The 20,862-nt window shown below is 46.4% G+C and overlaps 1 protein-coding gene across 4 annotated transcripts in view; it reads left to right on the top strand.

Moving 5' to 3' along the window:
* The first annotated feature begins 7,340 nt into the window (after positions 1-7,340).
* Positions 7,341-20,862, top strand: part of SUSD1 (sushi domain containing 1) — a 243,638-nt gene continuing 230,116 nt past the window's right edge. For all 4 annotated transcript variants that reach the window (XR_005529943.1, XR_005529944.1, XR_005529946.1 and 1 more), the window contains exon 1: positions 7,341-7,449. Coding sequence is in view for 1 of the 4 variants with exons in the window: in XM_039240706.1 (XP_039096637.1) it covers positions 7,344-7,449 (106 nt within the window). In the remaining 3 variants the exon portion in view is untranslated. The remainder of the gene's footprint in view (positions 7,450-20,862) is intronic.

Below are 20,862 nucleotides of genomic sequence, written 5' to 3'. Positions count from 1 at the left end.
AAGAATTGGGAGAATGAAATAATCAAAGAATCAAAAGAAAAAATGTCTCTGGCGAAGATAGTTTCAAACTTACAAAATAGAAAGGTCCAATGAGTGCTAGGTTAAGACTAATGAAAAACTACATCTTCATGAAATTTCTAAACTCCAAAGGGAAAGAAAAAAAAATCCCTAAAGTTCGAGGTGGGAGGTCAGGGAGACACATCACCTAGAGGGATCTGATAACCAAATTAGCCTGGGATTCTCTTCTGCAACACTAATGCTAGAAGGAAGGCCAAATTTCAAGGGAAAATTCCAGACCCTATTAAACCACCTTTTAATTAATTTGAATTCAGAATTCTATACTCAGTTAACCTACAATGAAATTTTGAAAGCAAAATCAAGACATAGCTGGACCTGCAAAGATTCAGAAAGTTGACCATCCAGGAAAACTTTCTAAGAGACCTGCTCAAAGATGTACCAGAAGTTTATTTTTTATTTTATTTTTTTAATATTTTTTTAATTTTATTTCTAGGATAGAGAGAGACAGCGTGAGCAGGGGAGGGTCAGAGAGAGAGGGAGACACAGACTCTGAAACAGGCTCCAGGCTCTGAGCTGGCAGTCAGCACAGAGCCCGACGCGGGGCTCGAACCCACGAACCGCGAGATCGCGACCTAAGCGAAAGTCGGACGCTTAACCACTAAGCCACCCAGGCGCCCCAAAGATGCGCCAGAAGTTTAAAGAGGAGGAGGGGGAGGAGAGAGTGGAAGACCTAGGACGTAAAAAACAGCAGTAAGCAAAGAAACCGGCAAAACCTGAAGCTAAGTGCATTGCAGAATCATTGAATACAGTGTTTCTATTTTGAAGGTTGCACTATTTGCCAAGGAGTCTCACTGTCAGCTGTTCTTTATCACACAAAATCTGTTGTGGGCTTCCTCCACAATTGTGTTTGTCGCTGCTGGGCGTGTCCCACTTCTCCCTAGGGCTGTGGGTGGCCGCACAGGGTCCTGGGGCTGATCCTGGGTCCGGATATGGGCTGTCGGCGGGCTTCCTTTCCGGGTTTGTGGAACAAACAGACCGACAGCTGAGGCTTCCTCAAGTGAAGCAGGTGACTGTGTGTGTGCATGCAAGCGCGCGCGCATGTGTGTGTGTGACACACTGGGTGACAGAGCCCCAGTCTCACTGCGATCAGGGGGAGACGGACAAATACTGGAACGTGAACTTCTGTCTGGGGTTGGTTCCCAAATCCACATCTGATCCTCCAGTTACTGCTGGTGAGATCACAGGGCGCCTGAGAGCAAGTGCGGTGGGAGGTGAGAGGGGAGGGCGCTGCGGTGCCAGGGGCCTTCCCTGCTTTCCTGAGCCATCCCTTCCCACCCATGTTATTTGTTTGTCTGTTTATTTATTTATTTATTTATTTGGGGGGGAGAGTGCAAGCCGGGGAGGGGCAGAGAGGATCCGAAGCAGGCTTGGTGCGGACAGGCTGACAGCAGTGAACCTGGAGATCATGACCTGAGCTGAAGTCGGTCGCTCAACTGACTGAGCCACCCAGGCGCCCGGTGTTTTTTGTTTTTAAGTACAATTTGGAATGGATAATCTTCCAAGGTTTTGTTTATTTTAAATGTTTATTTATTTTGAGAGATAGAGAATCCCAAGCAGGCTCCTTGCTGTCAGCTTAGAGCCCAGCATGGGGCTTGAACCCACGAACCTTGAGATCATGACCTGAGCCGAAATCAAGAGCCAGACACTTGAGGGACTGAGCCACCCAGGTGTCCCCACTTTTACCTGTTTCAAACACAATTTTTCAGTCAGCATAATTTAAAATGTCAAGCAAAATTCGGCCATGTAAATTTGAAGATTTAATTGGCCTTCTTCTTATTAAATGATTCGTGAATTGAGCAGCATCCCATCTAGCACGTCCAGAACTGTGAGGAGTTCCACAAGGTGGAAGGGTTTTATGGGAAGGAAGGCGGGGCAAGAAAGTTACTAGTAAAAGAACAGGATTGTTCCAGGCAAGGCTGCTTTTTTTTTTTTTTAAGTTTTATTTATTTATTTTGAGAGAGAGAGAGAGAGAGAGAGAGAGGGAGGGAGGGAGGGGGGGAGGGAGGCAGGCTCCACACTGTCAGCAACGGAGCCCGTGCAGGCAGCTCGAACTCCTGAACTGCAAAAGCATGCCCTGAGGGGAAACCAAGAGTTGACAAGAGTTGATTGTTCAACCAGCGGCTGAGCCACCCAGGTGCCCCAAGGTCACTTTCCCTTAGGGGGAAGGGCAAGGAATCTTATCATGCAGATTACCTCATCTTCCTTTAGAGGTGAAGAGGGCTCTTGCGACAGACTCATTGGCTCCTCTGGGAGAATTCCTGACTGACTCATTAAGACTACATTTGGGTGGGGGGGAGGTTGAAACTGCAGTTAGATTAGGTATTAAGCCCCCATTTGGGGAGTTGGCCCACGGACACCCTTTTGGGCCTGTGGTTTTTCTTTTTAATGAAGTCTTCAAACATTAAAATCATTCCTGCTAATGCAAACTTTAAGAAAGAAGGTCAATGCCAGAGTATATCAAACTCATTACAATAGGATATTTAAGTCGTTCCTGAAACAAGCTTATAAGCACTTTACTTAACATTTGCAAACTCGATAGTGGTGTCCCGAAGCCAGACTCTGGGAAAAGCAGTATGTCACTTCTGGTCAGTAGTGTGACGATCAAGCAAGGGATTTTTCCAGAAGAGTCCCAGAATATTTGGGACCCCGCCTCCCTGTCCCCTTCTCCTTCTGGACTTGTACCCAGAGGGGCACCCACTGGGCAAACCCCAAACTTTACATTGGAAGCAGACATAGCGAAGGCAGTCTGAGGAAAAACCCTAGAGATAGTGGACCGGTGTTCCCCTTCTCTTTGCCTGTCTTCCTCCTTCCCACACCCCTGGGTCCCCACAGTCCACTCAGGAGTCTCTTGAGATCCCATCCACTTATGTCTCAGGGGTTGGCGGATGGGGCTTTCCAAGGGACCTTTCCTATAATTCTAGTCCCATATAGAGTCACCAGGATCCAAAACTGATTTGAAAAGTCCTACATGTTAGTTCTTGTATGGTAAAATAAAAAGAAAAATTGGCATCTAAATTTTTTTTTGTCACTGACTTAAAAAGAAGATTTTAATCATTTTTAAATGTACAGTTCAGTGGCATTAAGTGTACTCACATTGCTGTGCACCCATCTCCAGCATCGTCCACAGAACTGCTTTCATCTTGTAAAACCGAAACTCTCTACTCATTAAACACAAATTCCCTGTTCCCCTCTCTCTACCCTCAAGCCCAGGCAACTACCCTTTTACTTTTGGTCTCTATGAATTTGGCTGCTCTAAGTACTTCATATGAATGAAATCACACAATATATGTTCCTATAAAAAGTGGCCTATTTCACTTAGGGTAGTGTCCTCAAGATTCATTGATATTGAGGCAGAAGTCAGAATTTTCTTCCTTTTTAAGTCCAAACAATATTCCATTATGTGAATATACGACATTGTGTTTCTCCATGGACCTTTGGATCGTCTCAACCCTTTAGCTATTGTGAATAATGATGCCATTAACTTGGTGTACAAGTTGTCCTTGAATGTTTCAATTGCGCAGCAAGATACATTAAAGAAAGACTTCAAAATTTCTTAATTCTGGTGATGGAGACTGCATCAAATTAGCAATTCTAGAACTACCAGAAACTTCTTCCCTGCACTTCCAAAGAGTAGAATAATTTGTCATGGAAGGGGTGTCTTTAAGAAGCTCTCTTCATCTTCTATGCCTGTTTGAGGTCCCTCAAAAACACTTCAGGTATTGGTTGGTTATCTCAATATTTTAGCTGGAATTTAAGCATTTTGTCTAACTATACAAAGGCCCTCTGATGAGTAATTTACTATAAGAACCTTTTTAAAAAATGTTTAAAAATGATTTTTTTAGGGGTGCCTGGCTGGCTCAGTCGGTAGAGCATGTGACGCTCCCTCTTGGGGGTGAGTTTGAGCCCCATGTTGGATGTAGAGATTACATAAAGATAAAATCTTTTTTTTAATAAAAATAAAATCTTTTTTTAAAGTGTGGAAACTGACAGTGTTTTGGAGAGCCAGGTAATTGGTATTTGGGAAGCCTGAAGCCTGAAGGAGTTGATGGTGGTGAGCAGTATGTACACAGATGAGCAAAAGAAAATGCTCATCTTTTCAATAATTTCTACATAGTGGTTCTCAATTAAATCTTAAAACATTATAAAATCTGTGCATTATATTAATATGCACAAATAATAACTTGAAGTGTACATATAATTTAAAAATTTTTAAATGGTATGTATTTTTATTTTTTTTTACCCTCCCTCCTATCTCTTTTGGTGGATATTTTTGTGGAGATAAAATGGCAAATGTAATCCAATACATTCCTCAAAGCTATCTGGTTTGTTGATGTCACCCTTTCTTGTTTGAAAGCATTGTTGCATATTTAATTGTGTGTGTGTGTGTGTGTATGTGTGTGTGTGTGTGTGTGTGTGTTATCTTTGGCCTCTTTACCGGCGTTTGGTAAATGAGGGAGAGAGAACTTACAGGTCTTACAGTGCCATCTTGAAACCAAAAGTCAAAAGGTTTTTGATGAAGGTGTTAAAATCTAGATATAGACAAAAAGAGCTCTCTCTAAATTATCTTTAAGAAGGTGTTGCATATTGGCCACGTTCTCTTAAAAGCAGAATAGTTTTCTTAAGTATTTTCTCAGCAAGAATCCACTGCTGCAAATTGAATGCTAGTTTAATACTCTTTTAATTCTAGTGACACATATCGATCAGAAGATTATTTTTCATTTTGTGATTCCATGAACTCACCATTGGGTAAGAAGTAATTCTTTTTACCAAAAAAAAAAAAAAAATGTTTGAAAACAACAAAATGACCCAATAAAATAACTGATGAGAGCCACAAATCTAATGTGGAATATGAATAACATGGATTGTGCTAATATAAACTTTTAAAAAATATTAAAAACACGAATCACATAAATATAAAAAGGAAACCTAAGATTTTATTTAACTAATTAACTCTTACCCATTTCCAAGTTTTGGAATATTTTTCCTGATATCAATTAAAAATATATGTATATATACACACACATATACACAAATAGATTTAATTGTATTTATTTACTCTGCAGAGAAGAAGTATAGGTTGGTTTAAAAAGGTCATAAATGGGGGCACCTGGGTGGCTCAGTCGGTTAAGCATCCGACTTCGGCTGAGGTCATGAGGTCATGATCTTGCGGTTCGAGGGTTCGAGTCCAGCATCAGGCTCTGTGCTGACAGCTAGCTCAGAGCCTGGAGCCTGTTTCAGATTCTGTGTCTCCCTCTCTCTCTGCCACCTCCTCTGCTCACATTCTCTCTCTCAGAAATTAATAAAAAATTTTTAAAAAGGTCATAAATGAATGCATCTTTGTTGAAACAATTACATGATTTCAAAAATCTTTTTAAATGTTTATTTATTTTTGAGAGACAGAGAGTGAGGAGGGGAGGGGCAGAGAGAGAGGAAGACACAAAATCTGAAACAGGCTCCAGGCTCCAAGCTGTCAGCTCAGGGCCTGATGCGCGGCTCCAACTCACGAACCCACAAGGTCATGACCTGAGCCCAAGTTGGCCCTTAACCGACTGTGCCATCAGGCGCCCCAAAACAATTACATAAGTTCAAAGTTCCTGAGGAGCTGACCTTAACAAAAATGTTGCCTAAAATTATAGAGGACTGACCACAGTACCCCCACTGCCCATCTACTACTGCCCAAAGCACGCACTTATCTTTGCTGCACAAAAAAATAACTAGCAAGAAAGTCTGCTGCAAAAGAGCCTCGCAGTTTATTTTTAACTTCTTCTTTGTAAGGCTACACAACAACTTTGGCCCTTATATGGGTGTGCTCATGGGTGGTTAGATTTAGAGCAGGCTCATGGTAGAAAGAGAAAGCACGTGACGGTATGGATTGAGGAATGGGGGGCCCTGCTCTTGGACAGATGAAAGAAGCTCAAAGCCTTCAAATTGGAACTTGTCCCCCCCCCCTTGCCCCCCCCCCCCCGCAGCCTCTCCCTTCCCCAACTTGCAAATATTCCCTTTGGGTCTCTATCTCAGTGACTCCCACCACCATCATCAACCCAGCTGACCAAACCAGAAATTACGGTGACCTCTGTTAATTTCTCTTTCCTTTTCTTTTACATTCTCCTGGTCACAAAATCCAGCGGATTCCACCCAACAACCACTCCGAATTTGCCACTTCTCATTGCCAATGCCCTGCTCCTGGACTTGTCCTCTCTTGCCTGGTTTCCTGCCGCAGCCCCGGGCTGATCTTCTCGCCTCCCTAGTCCCAGCTCCACAGAGGAGACCCGGGAGCCTTTCTTGATGAGGTCACTCTCTGCTTAAAACGCTGTTACAGCTTCTGAGCAACCTCCTTTCCGTGGTTTATGAGGTCGATTTTTATCTCTGCAGCTTTAATGCCTCTCTCCATTCATCTGTTCCTACTAAGGAACAGGTCCTTAGTCTAAGGAGGTCCTTCTCCTCGTTTCTAGAAGACACTCTCAGGTCCCTGGGCCTCAGTTTAAGCCCAACTCACCGCTAAGCTTCCCCTCCCACATTCTTTTCATCCTCTGGGTCTTAGCTTACTTCCTCACGAAGCCTTCCGACGCCCAAGCTGAATATCCGCGGTGAAGCAGGAACTCCGGTTAGCTCCTCCCCGCCCCCCCCAGCTCTGTCGCCTGGTTAAATCTTGTCACCTGGTTAAGTTTGTCGCTCTTGGGTGGATTGGACACTTGGTTTCTTGCCCTCTCACCTTGCCCTTGGAGCGCCAGCCACTTCACCCCAGCTCTTTTTCCTGCTGGAAGATTCCCGCTGCTTCTGCCTCTCACCCCTCTCCCGCTGCCACCCGGGGTGGCCCCCTGAGCCCCAGGCAGGGTCAGATCTCCAGTTCGTTCCCTATGCTTGAGGCACAACGGACGTTTCCGCCTGGCACGGTCCGGGACTCTAGGGTCAGCTTATGTCATTCTCTGCTGGGCATCTGTTCCCATTTGCGGAACCTCCGCGCCAAGAGGGCCGACCGCGTCTCCCCGTGTCCCCCGGGCCCCCTGGCGCCAGGCGCGCAGCAGGTGCGCGGGCCAGGGGCAGCGTAGCGAGCACGTGTCCGGCGGGCGCGCGGGCCGCGCGGGAGGAAGGGCCCGCGCCCCTCCGCCTCCCCGGGACCCCGCGGCGCCCTCCGCTCCCCTGCGCGGCGCCGGAAGCGGCCGGCCGGCCCCCCCTCCCCGCGGCGCCCGCCGCCTTATCTCGGCGCCTCGGGGCCGCGGGAGGAGTCGCGGGCGCGCCCGGAGGGACGCGGCGGCGGCGGCGGCATGGGCCGGGGGCCCCGGGGCGCGGGCCGCCCGCCTCGCCGCCTGCTGCCGCTCCTGCTGCTGCTCGGCCTGGCGCGTGGCGCGAGCGGAGCGCAGGGCGCCGACGGTGAGTGCGGGCAAGGGACGGGCGCCGCGCAGGGGCGCCGGCTGGGCCCTCGACGACGCCGGGCGCGCCCCGGACGCTTCCCCGCCCCCGGGCTGGGCGGACGCGGAGCGAAGCCGGGGCGTGGAGCGCAGGTGGGGCCCCCTCCGGCCGTTGGGGCTCGGGAAGGCGGGCGCACGGACGGAGGAGGGGCTCCCCGCCCTCTCCCCGGGCCGCCGGGGGAACCTGTCGCTGGTGGCCTCGCCCTCGGCGCCTGGGGACCTGGGGCGAGGCGGGGGGTAGGCGAGAGCTCGAGCCCCGGGGCGGGGGGTGGGGGGTGGGGGGAGAGCCGCGCCCGACGTGGAAGGGCGTGGAAGGGCGTTCCGGCTGCACTGTCACGCTTCCTGCTCTGCTGTGGCTTTTGCACGACAAATGCTTGACCCCAAGCAATTTTCTTTCTACCTTTTAATTTTTTCACCTTAATGAAGAACCAGATGCTAATGTGGTGAGAAGTGCAAGGAAGTTTACAGGAATAAAGCATTCCTTAAACAAGTCATTCATTCAACACGTGGGCCTTGAATAGTTTCCCTGTGCAGGATGTGATGTCGCTGCGCTGGCCCTCACTGAGCTCATATTCTGGAGGCGACAGACAAGCAAATCCTCCATTTCCAGGCAATTGGAACGCATTTCACATGCGGTAGGAGTTACACAGAGGATTCGAACATGTAAGGGAGGTGGTATTTTACCCAAGTAATGGAAACGAATGCAGAATGCCCTAAGTGCTCCGAGTAGGAGAACGAGATTAATTCTAGATTAAATCTAGCTAGATTAATTCTGGTGGCATCATGGATGAGCTGACTGTTGAACTGGGCAAACAAGGCTTGGTATATTTGGGTCTGTGAAGGTGAGGAAAAGGCATCCCAGCTCATAGCAGAGGGTACAGTCAGCTCTGCATAAATATGTGTAGAATGAATGAAATCCACACAGAAGGGACAATGTGAGGAATCCCACAGAGGTGGGAAAGCACGGGGCCTGTGATTCAATTCATCCGGACCATAGAAGATGGGTGGGAAATGGAGGTGGAGAACAGATTGGATTAACCAGAAGTCAGAGTACCTCAACTGGCAGACCCAGGGATTTAGACTTAGCTGTTCCGGGGTGGTGGGAAGCCACTGGAAGTAATTTGAGGTTTTTGTACAGGGAGTAACATAAAAAGTGGGGATAAGAAAACCCTCCAGCTTTCTTAATAAAACCATTCATCCTAAGGTGGAAGGGAACTTCCAGAAGGGAGATAAGGAGATTTTGGGGCTACGACTCATGTTCCTCCAAATTCTCTTCACCTTTGGACTTTTCCCGTCACTGGTGGGTGTTTCTCTTGATAGCCTAACCTTCTGGGGTGGCCATTTTGGTACAGCAGGTATTCTGGTAGGCTTTCTAACTTCCTTCCTTGACTTGGTACACACGGCAGTGTGCAGAAAAACTTGTAGATGCTTGGGGCGTATTTCAGAATTTGTGTGAAGACTCTGTAGCCTGGGAAATGCTCCAATGTGGTCCCGTTGAATGACCGGGCTAAGATAGCGGAACAGAATTCCTAAGGTCATCCTTAAAGGCTACTGTCGGGTGAATTTTGGGGAATGGGAGTCAGGCTTGCCTGGTTAACCCTCCCCTCCCTATGTAGGCATCCTTCTTCATTTCCAGCCTTGAAGAACCTGGTTTTATTAAGGGCATGTTTCCTTCCGGTGGGCAGTGTGGGGCATGACTGGAGGCTCGGAACCACTGAGGAAGTTGGCATAGCTGGCCTAGAATTTCTCCGGAGTGGCCCCTCCGTAAAGACAGCAGGAGAAGGGGACTGAATGGAGATAATAAAGTAGAAATGGAACTGAAGGACTTCACGGACATTAAGGTGTGAGGGGACAGAAGAGAATGAGGACACAAAGGTTTGGGGACTGCGTGAACTTGGAATTATGGTTCTGTAGGAGGAGGAGGAAGATTTGGGAAGAAAGATACGTCATTTTGGATATCCTGAATTTGAGGTGATGTGAGAGCTTCTGGAGAGGTTGAACTCAATAGGGTGTTAAGACTATGTATGGATGGTAGGTGTGCTCCAGTGATGGAGACTACGTGGTCACTTGAAGCCTTTAGGTTTTTTTGTTTTTTTTTTAATGTTTTACTTATTTCTGAGAGAGAAAGACAGTGTGAGCAGGGGAGGGTCAGAGAGAGAGGGAGAGTCAGAATCTGAAGCAGGCTCCAGGCTGAGCTGGCTGTCAGCACAGAGCCCGACGCGGGGCTTGAACCCACGAACCGTGAGATCGTGACCTAAGCCAAAGTTGGACGCTTAACTGACTGAGCCACCCAGGTGCCCCGAAGTCTTGAGGTTAATAAGAGCAGAGCAGTGAGGGTGAGAACCAGATGCAGAGGGCAAAGTGAGTGCCTCATCGGCTCTTAAAGATACTCTTTAAAGAGGGGCGCCTGGGTGGTTCAGTTGGTTAAGTGTCCATCTTCGGCTCAGGTCATGATCTCATGGTTCGTGAGTTTGAGCATCGCATCGGACTCCGTGCAGACCGCTCAGAGCCTGGAGCCTGCTTCGGATTCTATGTGTCTGTCTCTTGCTCTGCCCCTCCCCTGCTTGCACTCTCTCTCTCTCAGAAAATAAACACTTAAAAATTTTTTTTTTAAAAAAGGATACTCTTCAAAAAAATTAGAAGGAGGGGTGTCTGGATGGCTCAGTGAGAGGAGCATGTGACTCTTGATCTTGGGGTTGTGAGTTCAAGACCCGCATGAGGTGTAGAGATTACTTAAATAAATAAAACTTAAAAAAAAAAAAAAGGAAGGAAAGAGAAGGTAGCATTCAGCTGGGCTGGTGGTAATGGTAAAGCAGACACAAGCACGTTTGAGAATGAAGGGCATCATTCAGTAGAGAAGGAGACACTGAAAATGCACAAATAAATGAGGTTTTTAATGGAGCATGTCAAAAAGCAAAAATTGGTCTACACGTGGGAAAGCTTAGTCTCTGAGAGGGGAGGGAAGGAGAAGAATGGAGAACTGCTCCCCCCCACCCCCCACCCCCCACCCCAGCTGTCAACTTAGCGAGTGCTATTCGTGTTTCAAAACCAGCCCCGTTGTCTTCCCTCCGGGGAAGCTGTCCAGTCCCCTTGCGGCGCCAGCACTGCCCTGCCTGTCCCCTGTGTCCCTGCTGTCTCTGTGTACCATACTCGTCCAGGGGACTCCCCCACTTGTGTACATATTTACATGGTACCCTTACTCTACACACCGATTCCGTTTTGCAGTGTAGCTCTTTACTAGACTAAGAGCTCCATGTGAGATTGTGGCCCATTTTGGGAGTTTGGTATGAAAGTAAAGGAAACCCACCCCTTCGAGAACAGACAAGGGCTCTTTATGTAGAGTTTGCTACAGCAAGAGAGCCAGCCTGCATCACTTACATCGATCAGACTCAAAACCAGGCAGAGGTGTATAAAAGCTTGAAGGGAAGGGGAAGGCTTCTGGTGTGCCCGAGTCAGAGGCCGTTGGCGTGGCGAGGCTGCGGTGGCTTCGCTAACAGCAGGCATTGCATGGGATTGGTTAGGGGAGTGTATCTGGCTTTCTCTGATTGGCCTACTTTGGAAGCTATGGCAGCAGTTAGGGAAGCCGGCTGTTATTGATGAAATCCTGACCAATTTGGGCCTCAGCTACAGAGGCTGTGGTTTGACTTCCTGGACTGATGGCTGCAGATTGTGGGTCAGACGTCTATTTTTGTCTATGGTCTGGCCATTGTCAACCAGTAGATTCAGTCTCACCGGTTACATGTGCTGAATTACACTGAATTGTTATCCGAGGTGCTTCAGGGAGGCGAGAGTGGAGGGACTGAGTGTGAGGGACGTGCGAGCCGCCCAGTTGGGAGAGCAGGAGGGTGTTGGTGGGTGGGTGCGCCAAGCCCAGGGGCTGGAAGGTTAAGAATGGGTGGGGAGGGGTGGAACCAGTTAGTCCTGTTTCTTAACCTTCTCCGGCAGGGCTCTGAGGCGGGAGTGGCTGGGGCCTTGTTGGCTCAGGACTGGCCAGGTTCGGAGGCCAGAAGGAGGCCAGGCAGAGGCCTTGAGAATCTAGGGGGGGCGCTGGGGGAGAGGCCTGGGGAAATTGTTCTTGGTCTGTAAAGTGCACATGATGTCACTAATCACGCATTTCCTAGGCCTGTTCTTCACCCTGTCATCCTGAGTCAGAGCCGCATAGTCACTCTTCATGGTGGGGGAAAGGAGAGCTGTTTGGGGGGAGGGAGGGAGTGGTTTGGAAGTGATCTGTGCTGACAGCTCAGAGCCTGGAGCCTGCTTCAGATTCTGTGTCTCCTTCTCTCTGCCCCTCCCCACTCTCTCTCTGTCTCTCACTCTCAAAAATAAACATAAAAAAAGAAAGAAAGAAAAAGAGCAGTTTTACATAATATGGAAGACTTGGAAATGCCCTTCCAGAGTTTTAGCTGGAAGTTTTAGTTTTAAGCTTGTTTATTTCCTCGGGTCCTTTGCAATGTGTCCACGTATCTCCACAAGTGATCCTGAGAGACAGGATCTCATGAAGCTTGTGCAAGTGGATTTGTTTGGTCTGACTGTGAATAGCGGGGCATTAGATTAAGATTTAAATGCAAGCACTCCATTGTGCTTTTAAACTACCTTCTTCCCTTGGCAGTGGACACAGTCTCTTCATTGTATTGTCAAAGCCCATGTGCTGTTATTTCATTTAAATTGTTGCTTGCATATTGCATACAGACCTAGGGGCTCCTGGGTGGCTCAACAGAGCTAAGCGTCAGACTCTTGATTTTGGCTCAGGTCATGATCTCATGGTTCAAGAGTTCAAGCCTTGTGTCGGGCTCTATGCTGATAGCATGGAACCTGCTTGGGATTCTCTCTCTCTCTCTCTCTCTCTCTCTCTCAAAATAAATAAACTTAAAAAAAACAACAACAACAACAGAGCGAGAGTGTCTTGCTCAGGCTACCACCCTTCATTCCATCCTGAGCTTTGGCCTACTTGGTGCATGGAAGAGAGGAGGGGGTGCTGAGCAGTGCCAAAAGGGTGAGGATGCGGAACTTCCAAGGTCTGAGTCAGGTGTTACCCAGAAGGCTGGAGGGATGTGAAGAAGGCAGAGGGGGTGATTATGTAAGTTAAGATACTGTGGATCCTAGAATATGACCCCATGAATAGGTAGGCATCTGTCCATCCAAAGATATTGCTTTGGGTTTTTGCACAAATGCAGCTCTCCATCACCCTCTTCATTAGTATAATTGGGAGTTGGCTAGCTGTCAGTACTTTCATTTATTCATTAACGGAATTGTTGAGTGGTGGTTATAATAGGGTCTAACATACTCTAATTGCTTTACGTACATTAACTCATTTATTCTTTATTCCTCACAACAGCCATATGAGGTGGGTTTTTGTTATTCTCACATTCAGATTTACAGGAAACCGAGGCCCAGAGACCTCTCAAGGATTACACAGCCCGCAAGTGGCCTAATGTCTCTTACCCCTGCTCTTAACACTGTGCCAAATAGCAGGCACTGCATCTTGCACGACCTGTTTCTAACAGTAATTGCAACATCGGTGGAAAGAGACATAAATATTCATGTAAATTAGCCCTTTGTCTAGTGCTTTAGAGCTCATACAGCATTTATATTTCTCATTTAATCCTCGTGACACGATTCCATCTCACAGATTAAAACTAGAGGACTGACAGTTTAACTTGCCTGAGATCACCGAACCAGGGAGCAAGAGAGAAGCCCCCCAGCCCAGCTGGAGACACCAAAAGCTGGCTCGCCCTCTCAAGCGCTGAATGTGATTTTAGCTGGCTTAGTGGATACCGAGTGCTGAAGGGGAGTGAATCTAGGTCGTCCTTGCTGGGGGCACAATGACGGGAACAAAAAAGACTTAGCCTTTTTGTCTGTCTAGACTTTGGGGTCCCCATTGTCTCTGTCAGTAGTTCTAGGTATCCCTAGGGTGGGGGATGAAGTTGCGCCTCTTCAGGGACTCTGCATACTACTCTGAAGTAGTGCCCTCAGTTATTGCACGGCAGCCACCTCTTAATGACAGAATTAAGTCATCCTTGACACGGATGTAAAACTACCAACCCCCCCTCCCCCCAAATTCCCCTCAGATGATAGCAAAGGCGTGGTGGTCTTTCTGTTGGCCTGGAGAATTCCCATTTCTTGGGAATATCTTTGTCACCCTGGTCCAGCTATGCTATGCATCAGTTTAGACTTGGTGAAAGGTATCCTCAGTGTTGCCTTTTCCTTCCTCAGGATTCTGAGCCAAGTCTGTGAGGTTGAACCAGACTTGCAGTGCTATTAGTAGTGTGGTCCCCCCGGGAGCTTCTTAGAAATGCACGTTCTCAGACACCCCCCCATACCTACTGAATCAGAATGTTTGGGGATTCTGGCGTCCCCCCACACCCCCCAATCTCCCACCTGGGGATTCTGTTTTAACAAGCTCTCCCAGGTGGGGTGACCAGCTGTCTTGGTTTGCACCTTAATGGGGGGTTTTCTGGGTCACAGGACTTTAAGTATTAAAACTGGGATGAAGGGGTCACTCCATCTCCAGGTGATTCTTAACTGAGCTACGGGCTGGGCTAGTGAACAGTGGAGCTGTTGTGTGGTCAGAAGTGACTCCCTGCCCTGTCTTTTCTTGGATTAGGGCTGTGCTTCCTGCCCCTTTCTTTAGGACACATTGTTCCCCCACAACCCCCAAGAGACTCCTTAGTCCCTCAAGCAATTAGAACTCAGAAGCTGCCATGTAAGGCCCTACAGGCTAGGTTAATTATGGCTGAATAAGAAGCTTTAGCTGAGACCCTTCTTCTGGAAACTGCTTTCCCTTCTGCAGGTGGTCTGAGAAGCCTTTGGTAGCCCGCTATGTATCTTGTCTCTCTCTCCTTTTTTTTTTCTCTTGAGACAGAGTTTGAGCTGGGGAGGGGCAGAGGAGCAAGGGAGATACAGAAACTGAAGAAGGCTGCAGGCTCCAGCTGTCAGCACAGAGCCCATCATGGGGCTCAAACCCACGAACTGTGAGATCATGACCTGAACCGAAGTCGGACGCTTAACAGACTGAGCTGTGCAGGTTCTCCTACATCTTGTCTTTTTTGCTGGTTTGGGGGACAGACATTTATTGAGCCAAACATGCCAAATACTGGTCTTTTGGCTAAATTATTCTTAGTGGGTCATTAAGATAGGGGTTTTGGGATGGTGATGGGGTTTGGAGCCAACGACCAGGAACGAATTCTTGAAGACGTCTTTGGTGCAAAAAAACGTGATTTTATTAAAGCACGGGGACGGACCTGCAGGCACAAAGAGCTGCACTGTGGTTGAAGAGTGACTGATTATATACCCTCAGGTTAGGAAGAGGTTAGGGACAGCATTAAATCTCTAAGGAATTTTGGAAGCAAGGTTTCCAGGACCTTGAGGGGCTAGCTGTTGCTAGGAAAATGTCATGTAGTACTGCTTAGGAAACCTCAGTCATGAGACACTTTGAGATATATATCAGGGGCCACATATTTGGAGTATAATTGCCAACAATACTTGGGGATTAAAGATAAAGGAGGTTTGCAAAGGAATTTTTATGTGTTTAAGGAGACTCACAGGATCCTGGGGAGGGGGGCTGTCAGGATAATGTTAAGCCAAGGTTCTCCTTTGCCCCCAGCAAAGTGTCATCATTGAGGCAGCTGAGCTCCCAGAGGGAGGTCACTCTGCCTGTTTCAAGGACTTGTCATTGGGCTGTAGGCAGTAAGGGGATTTAATTTTTCATTTGCCTTCGTTCCCACATCACTGCGGCAAGTGCTTCAACCCCCTACATCTTGATGAGGGTGATATTAGGTTTCTGGAGATTAGGCTATGGAGAAGATTGCCTTTTTCTTGCAGTTTACCAAGTTATGGGTAAACTGATGGAGACTCCTGGCCTTCATGACTATGATCTTTTTCAGTCAACCATTTGTTTTCTTTCCTTTCTTTTGTTCTTGGGCAGCCAGGAGTGTCCGAGGAATATCACACACATCCCCCCGGGGGTTGAGGGGGGCTGCTGTTAGCTTGTACTTTGCCCTCAGCTTGCCTTATGCTCCTTCATCACTTAGGGTGAAGCCTCAGATGATTGGGGGAAGGATTTTGGAGCCCACTTAAACCTTTCTGTTCAAAATGTGGTTCCCCTGGGAGGTGGTTAGAGATGCAAACTATAGGGCCCCACCGGGACAGGCTGAATCAGAACCTGCAGTTTAACACTATCCCCAAATGATTTGAATGCTCTTTAAAATCTGAGAAGCCCAAAGCCCTTGTTTTACAGATGAAAAAAGTGAGACCCAGAGAGTTTCAGTGATTTGTTAAAATAAAGGTCATACAATGAATCACACTGAGCTAGATTTAGGATTCAATTCGGACTCTCATCTCCAGTGCTTCCTTTCCCCCTGTATCTGACTGCCTTCTTACAAAGCCTTATTTTGTTTGGTCCCGTTTATTGAATGAACTTGAACTTAATTCAATTTATTTAAAAAACTTTACATTCTGTCCTTCACTAATTCAGACTGGACTTCCTTTAATTTATCTGAGTGGGTGGCACTACTTTATTTCTTAATTTTTTTGTGTGTGTTTATTAGATTCACTCAAGAATTGAATGAAATAATCCTTTTCTATCTGATGTGGGTTTCTGGAACTGGATGTATAAAAATGCTGCCATGTTTATAAAGACAAATGTTCCATATAAGAAAAAAATCAGGGGCGCCTGGGTGGCTCAGTCGGTTGGGCGTCCGGCTTTGGCTCAGGTCATGATCTCCCGGTTTGTGGGTTCGAGCCCCATGTCGGGCTCTGCGCTGACAGCTAGCTCAGAGCCTGGAGCCTGCTTCAGATTCTGTGTCTCCCTCTCTCTCTGACCTTCCCCTGCTCACGCTGCCTCTCTCTCTCTCAGAAATAAATAAAACATTTTAAAAAAAAATTAAAAAAAAAAATCAAACATTTTATCGTTTTGTTATTGGTTTCATTAACATGGTATTGATTTCTGTTATTGCACTATATGGACACACTGGGAAGAATGTTTATCATTATATGGTTGATCACAGTGGATTTGTGGACTTGACCAGGATTCATTATTTCAAAAGTATTTCCAGAATTTTGGTTGCATGTGATTATGAATGGACAGTGTTTTACAGCACTGTTTAAAATGTTATATGTTAAAATGTTGAAATGATTACATATATTTCCCGCATCCTGATGGACATTTAGGTGTGGGGACCCAGTCTCTCTTCAGCTCTGCTGTTGCGCCTGTAATCTGGAGCATCGCTGGCCCATTTCCTCCAGGTTGTACAACTCCGTTCTACCCCAGGGTTAGTGAGGCAGCTGGGTACCCTCCTGCTCCTTATCCATATTTGCACCTAGTTTCTTCCCTTTGAGCCCTGTCCCTGATGCCTGCCTTCGGAAGCACTCATTGGCCCCAATTCCTCAGCCTTTTGGGGTCAGCTCTTAGCTCTGCTCAGGCCATTCCGCTATGTCCATCTCTTCCATCTTCTGAAATACTGTTGACATCCTCATCTGCCATCATCTTGTTTGCCAAGTTTATGCCTTTCTAGTTCTTGATGTCATTTGGTGGGGGTGTGGCTTGGAGAATGTATTAAATCTGCAGTGTTTTAATGGAAAGTCTTTCATTTGTAATAAAAAACCTTTTTAAAAATTATTTTATTTTTAAAAATTTTTAATGTTTTATTTATTTTTGAGAGAGAGAGAGACAGAGTGAGCAGGGGAGCGTCAGAGAGAGAGGGAGTCACAGAATCCAAAGACAGGCTCCGGGCTCTGAGCTAGCTGTCAGCACAGACCCCGATGCAGGACTCGAACCCATGAACCGAGAGGTCATGACCTGAGTCGAAGTCAGACGCTTAACCAACTGAGCCACCCAGGTGCCCCCAAAAATGTTTATTTTAAAGAGAGAGAGAGGTGGGGGGGAGGAAGGGCAGAGAAAGAAAGGGATAGAGGATCCAAAGCAGGCTCTGTGCTGACAACAGTGAGCCCAACGTGGGGCTTGAACTCACGAACCGCGAGATCATGACCTAAGCCAAAGTTGGATGGCCAACCAGCTGAGCCATCCAAGTGCCCCTGTAATAAGAAAACCTTTTATGTATATTTTCTTACAAGTTCTTTTTTACTCCTATTGTTGTGTGTCTGCATGTGCTTTTTTCTTCTCACCAGTTCCACTGAGTTATGAATACTGGTCTTTATGATACACTGACTTTGGGGAAAGGTTTTTTTTCCCCTCAATGAATTTGAATATATTTTCTTTCTTTCCTTCTTTTTTAAGATCTTATTTTTCAGTAATCTCTATACCCAATGTGGGGCTTGAACCCACAACCGTGAGATAAAGAGTTGCATGCTCCACTAATCCAGCCAGGCGACCCTGAATACATTTCCTAATTTTTTTTTTTTTTTTTTACTAATTCCTGACCCTTTCCATAAATAAACTTCTATTTTCTTTTAGGAATTTTTTCCCCCAAATTTCTTGCGTTAAAATTCTAAGGGGTCTGGGGCGCCTGGGTGGCTCAGTTGGTTAAGCGTCCGACTTCGGCTCAGGTCATGATCTCCCGGTTTGTGGGTTCGAGCCCCACGTCGGGCTCTGTGCTGACAGCTCAGAGCCTGGAGCCTGCTTCAGATTCTGTGTCTCCCTCTCTCTCTGACCTTCCCCTGTTCATGCTGTCTCTCTCTCTCTCAGAAATAAATAAAACATTAAAAAATTAAGAAAAATATATTAAAAAAATAAAAATAAAATTCTAAGGTGTGTGTGTGTGTGTTTTCTTGGCTGACTGCTTTTCTTTCTCTCTTTGAAAGTACCAAACCATGAAAAACTCAAATTTTCTGGAGTAGATATGTTTTTATATCTAGTATTAAACATTTCAATTTTGCTATCTTCTTAGCCCCGAGAATTGTTTAGGATACTGTTCTGTAGTTCCTAAGTAGGTTTTTTGGGGGACACTCATCTTATGTTTTATTTTGTAGTCTTACCACATGGTTACATGGTAGTCAGATAGTATGTCCTCTACAATCTCTATGTTTTTTTTGCACCTTGTTGCATTTTTTGGTAATGGTGTGGGATATAATAAATTTTGTAAATATTCTGAGGTTAATTTAGTATTACTTAGTGATAAGCAGCAGTTTGTCTCATTTCTGTGTTGAACTTGTTTTTTTTTTAATTATTATTATTTTTTAAAATATTTTTAAATTTATTTCTAGGAGAGAGAGAGAGAGAGAGACAGCGTGAGCAGGGGAGGGTCAGAGAGAGAGGGAGATACAGACTCTGAAATAGGCTCCAGGCTCTGAGCTGGCAGTCAGCACAGAGCCCGACGCGGGGCTCGAACCCACGAACCGCGAGATCATGACCCAAGCGAAAGTCGGACGCTTAACCGACTAAGCCACCCAGGCGCCCCTGTGTTGAACTTGTTTTATAAGAAAAAGCAGGCATGGTTAACGTACATTACAGATTTTCCTGACCTTACGATTGGATTACATCCTAACTTGAAAATCTCCAAAGTCAAAAATGCATTTCATACTCCTACCCTGTCAAACATTGTAGCTTAGCCATGTCTACCGTAAGCCCGCACAAAACACGTTTGCCTATAGTTGGGCAAAATCATTTAACACCAAGCCTATTTTATAATGAAATGTTGAATATCTCCTGTAATTTATTGAATACCGTACTGAAAGCGATAAACAGAATGGCCGTGTGGGTACAGAATGATTACTGAGCGTATCAGTTGTTTACCTTTCTGAGTGTGCAGCTGACTGGGAGCCACATTTGGCTTTCATTGCCCAGCAGCACAACAGAGGCTCACACTGGGCATCACTGGCCTGGGGAAAGTGTGGTTTCTGCTGAATGTGTGTTGCTTTTGCACCATTGTAAAGTTGAAAAATTGTAAGGTGAACCATCGTAAGTCAGGGACTGTCTATACTTGGAAATCTCCCTGTCTCAGTAGCTTAGAGCAACCCGAGGGCTAAGTCTTTATTACCTGGGTAGCAATGGGGCCAGGGTTAAGATGGAATTCCATGCTGAAAGACTCTCCTCACTAGGCCACTCCTGAAATTACAGACACTCAGAGGACAATGTGATATCCCTCAGAGCCTCAGGTAGAAATTCTTCTTTGATCTTGGGCCATATATCGATCACTGTCTGGTAGATTTGTGTGTGTGTGTGTGTTAGCCTCACACATTTTTGTTACCTGTGTAAGTAATTGGGATCTGGTCATCTGGCTAGGTCCTGGCTATTATATCAAAGGCTTTTTTTTTTCCTGTTTATTTATTTTGAGAGAGAGAGCGAGAGAGAGGGAGGGGCAGAGAGAGGGGCAAGGAGACAGAGAATCCTAAACAGAGTCTGCGCTGACAGCACAGAGCCAGACGTGGGGCTCGAACTCATGAACTGCTGAGATCATGACCTGAGCCAAAATCAACAGTTGGACTCTTAACCAACTGAACCATCCAGGCGTCCCTCAATGACATTTTAAACATATTCATTTTTCCCCTGAAAGAAAAAATGATAGGATAATAGATGAGTTCTTCCTTCCACTTGCTCTTTGAGTCGTAGCAACTAGGATTACAGGTTCCTTTGTCCATTTGGTCAGTAAAAGTATATTGAGTGTTTTTATACTGTGCCATGATGATATGTGGGCAAATGACATAATCCCAGAACTTGAGGAGAAGCTCATTAATAAAACGCAGCTGGGAAGACAGAACTGGAATAGTATAAAATAACAAATTAACATGGTTGATGTGGGAATTTACAAGAGTTAGTGGAGCACAGAGGAAGATACATTTAATTTTCCACTAGAATGGAGGAATGGGGAAGACCCTAGGGAGAATGTGATGTTTAAGGTGGGTCTTGAAACAGGAATGGGTGCTAGCTGGAGAGAGAAGGAGGGAAAGGCATTCTAGCTGAAGGAACACCGTGACTACGGCATGAAGCAGGACAGTGGATTAGCATGGTGGGAAAGAGTAGACGGCCTTCTGCCTAGAGAATGTTCTGTGTGGTTTGGGTTTGGAAACAGTGAGGCTTGGAGGGATTAGCTTAGAGTTGGACTGGTAAGAGCTTTGGTTGCCAGAAAGAGATACTTGTACTTTACTCTGTGGTCAGTGAGTAGCTGTCCACAGTATGGCATCAGATCTATCTTTTATAATTTTGCAATTCAAAATTTGGTTTTTCTTTCCAAACGTCTACTACCCAAAATATGACTTGTCTAGAGGAGGTGACTGAAGTTTTGTTTTCCTGGGGCGCCTAGGTGGCTCTGTCTGATGAGTGTCCCGACTTCGGCTCAGGTCATGATCCCATGGTCCATGAGTTTGAGCTCCATGTCAGGCTCTGTGCTGACAGCTCAGAGACTGGAGCTGCTTCAGATTCTCTGTCTCCCTGTCTCTCTCTACCCCTCCCCCACTTGTGCTCTCTGACTCTCAAAAAAAA

This window comes from Hyaena hyaena, unplaced genomic scaffold (assembly GCF_003009895.1).
Source record: "Hyaena hyaena isolate Hyena2069 unplaced genomic scaffold, ASM300989v1 scaffold_6, whole genome shotgun sequence".
NCBI classification, from domain to species: Eukaryota; Metazoa; Chordata; class Mammalia; order Carnivora; family Hyaenidae; genus Hyaena; species Hyaena hyaena.
Note: the sequence above shows the minus strand (reverse complement) of the source record. Positions and strands in the feature narration are given on the sequence as shown.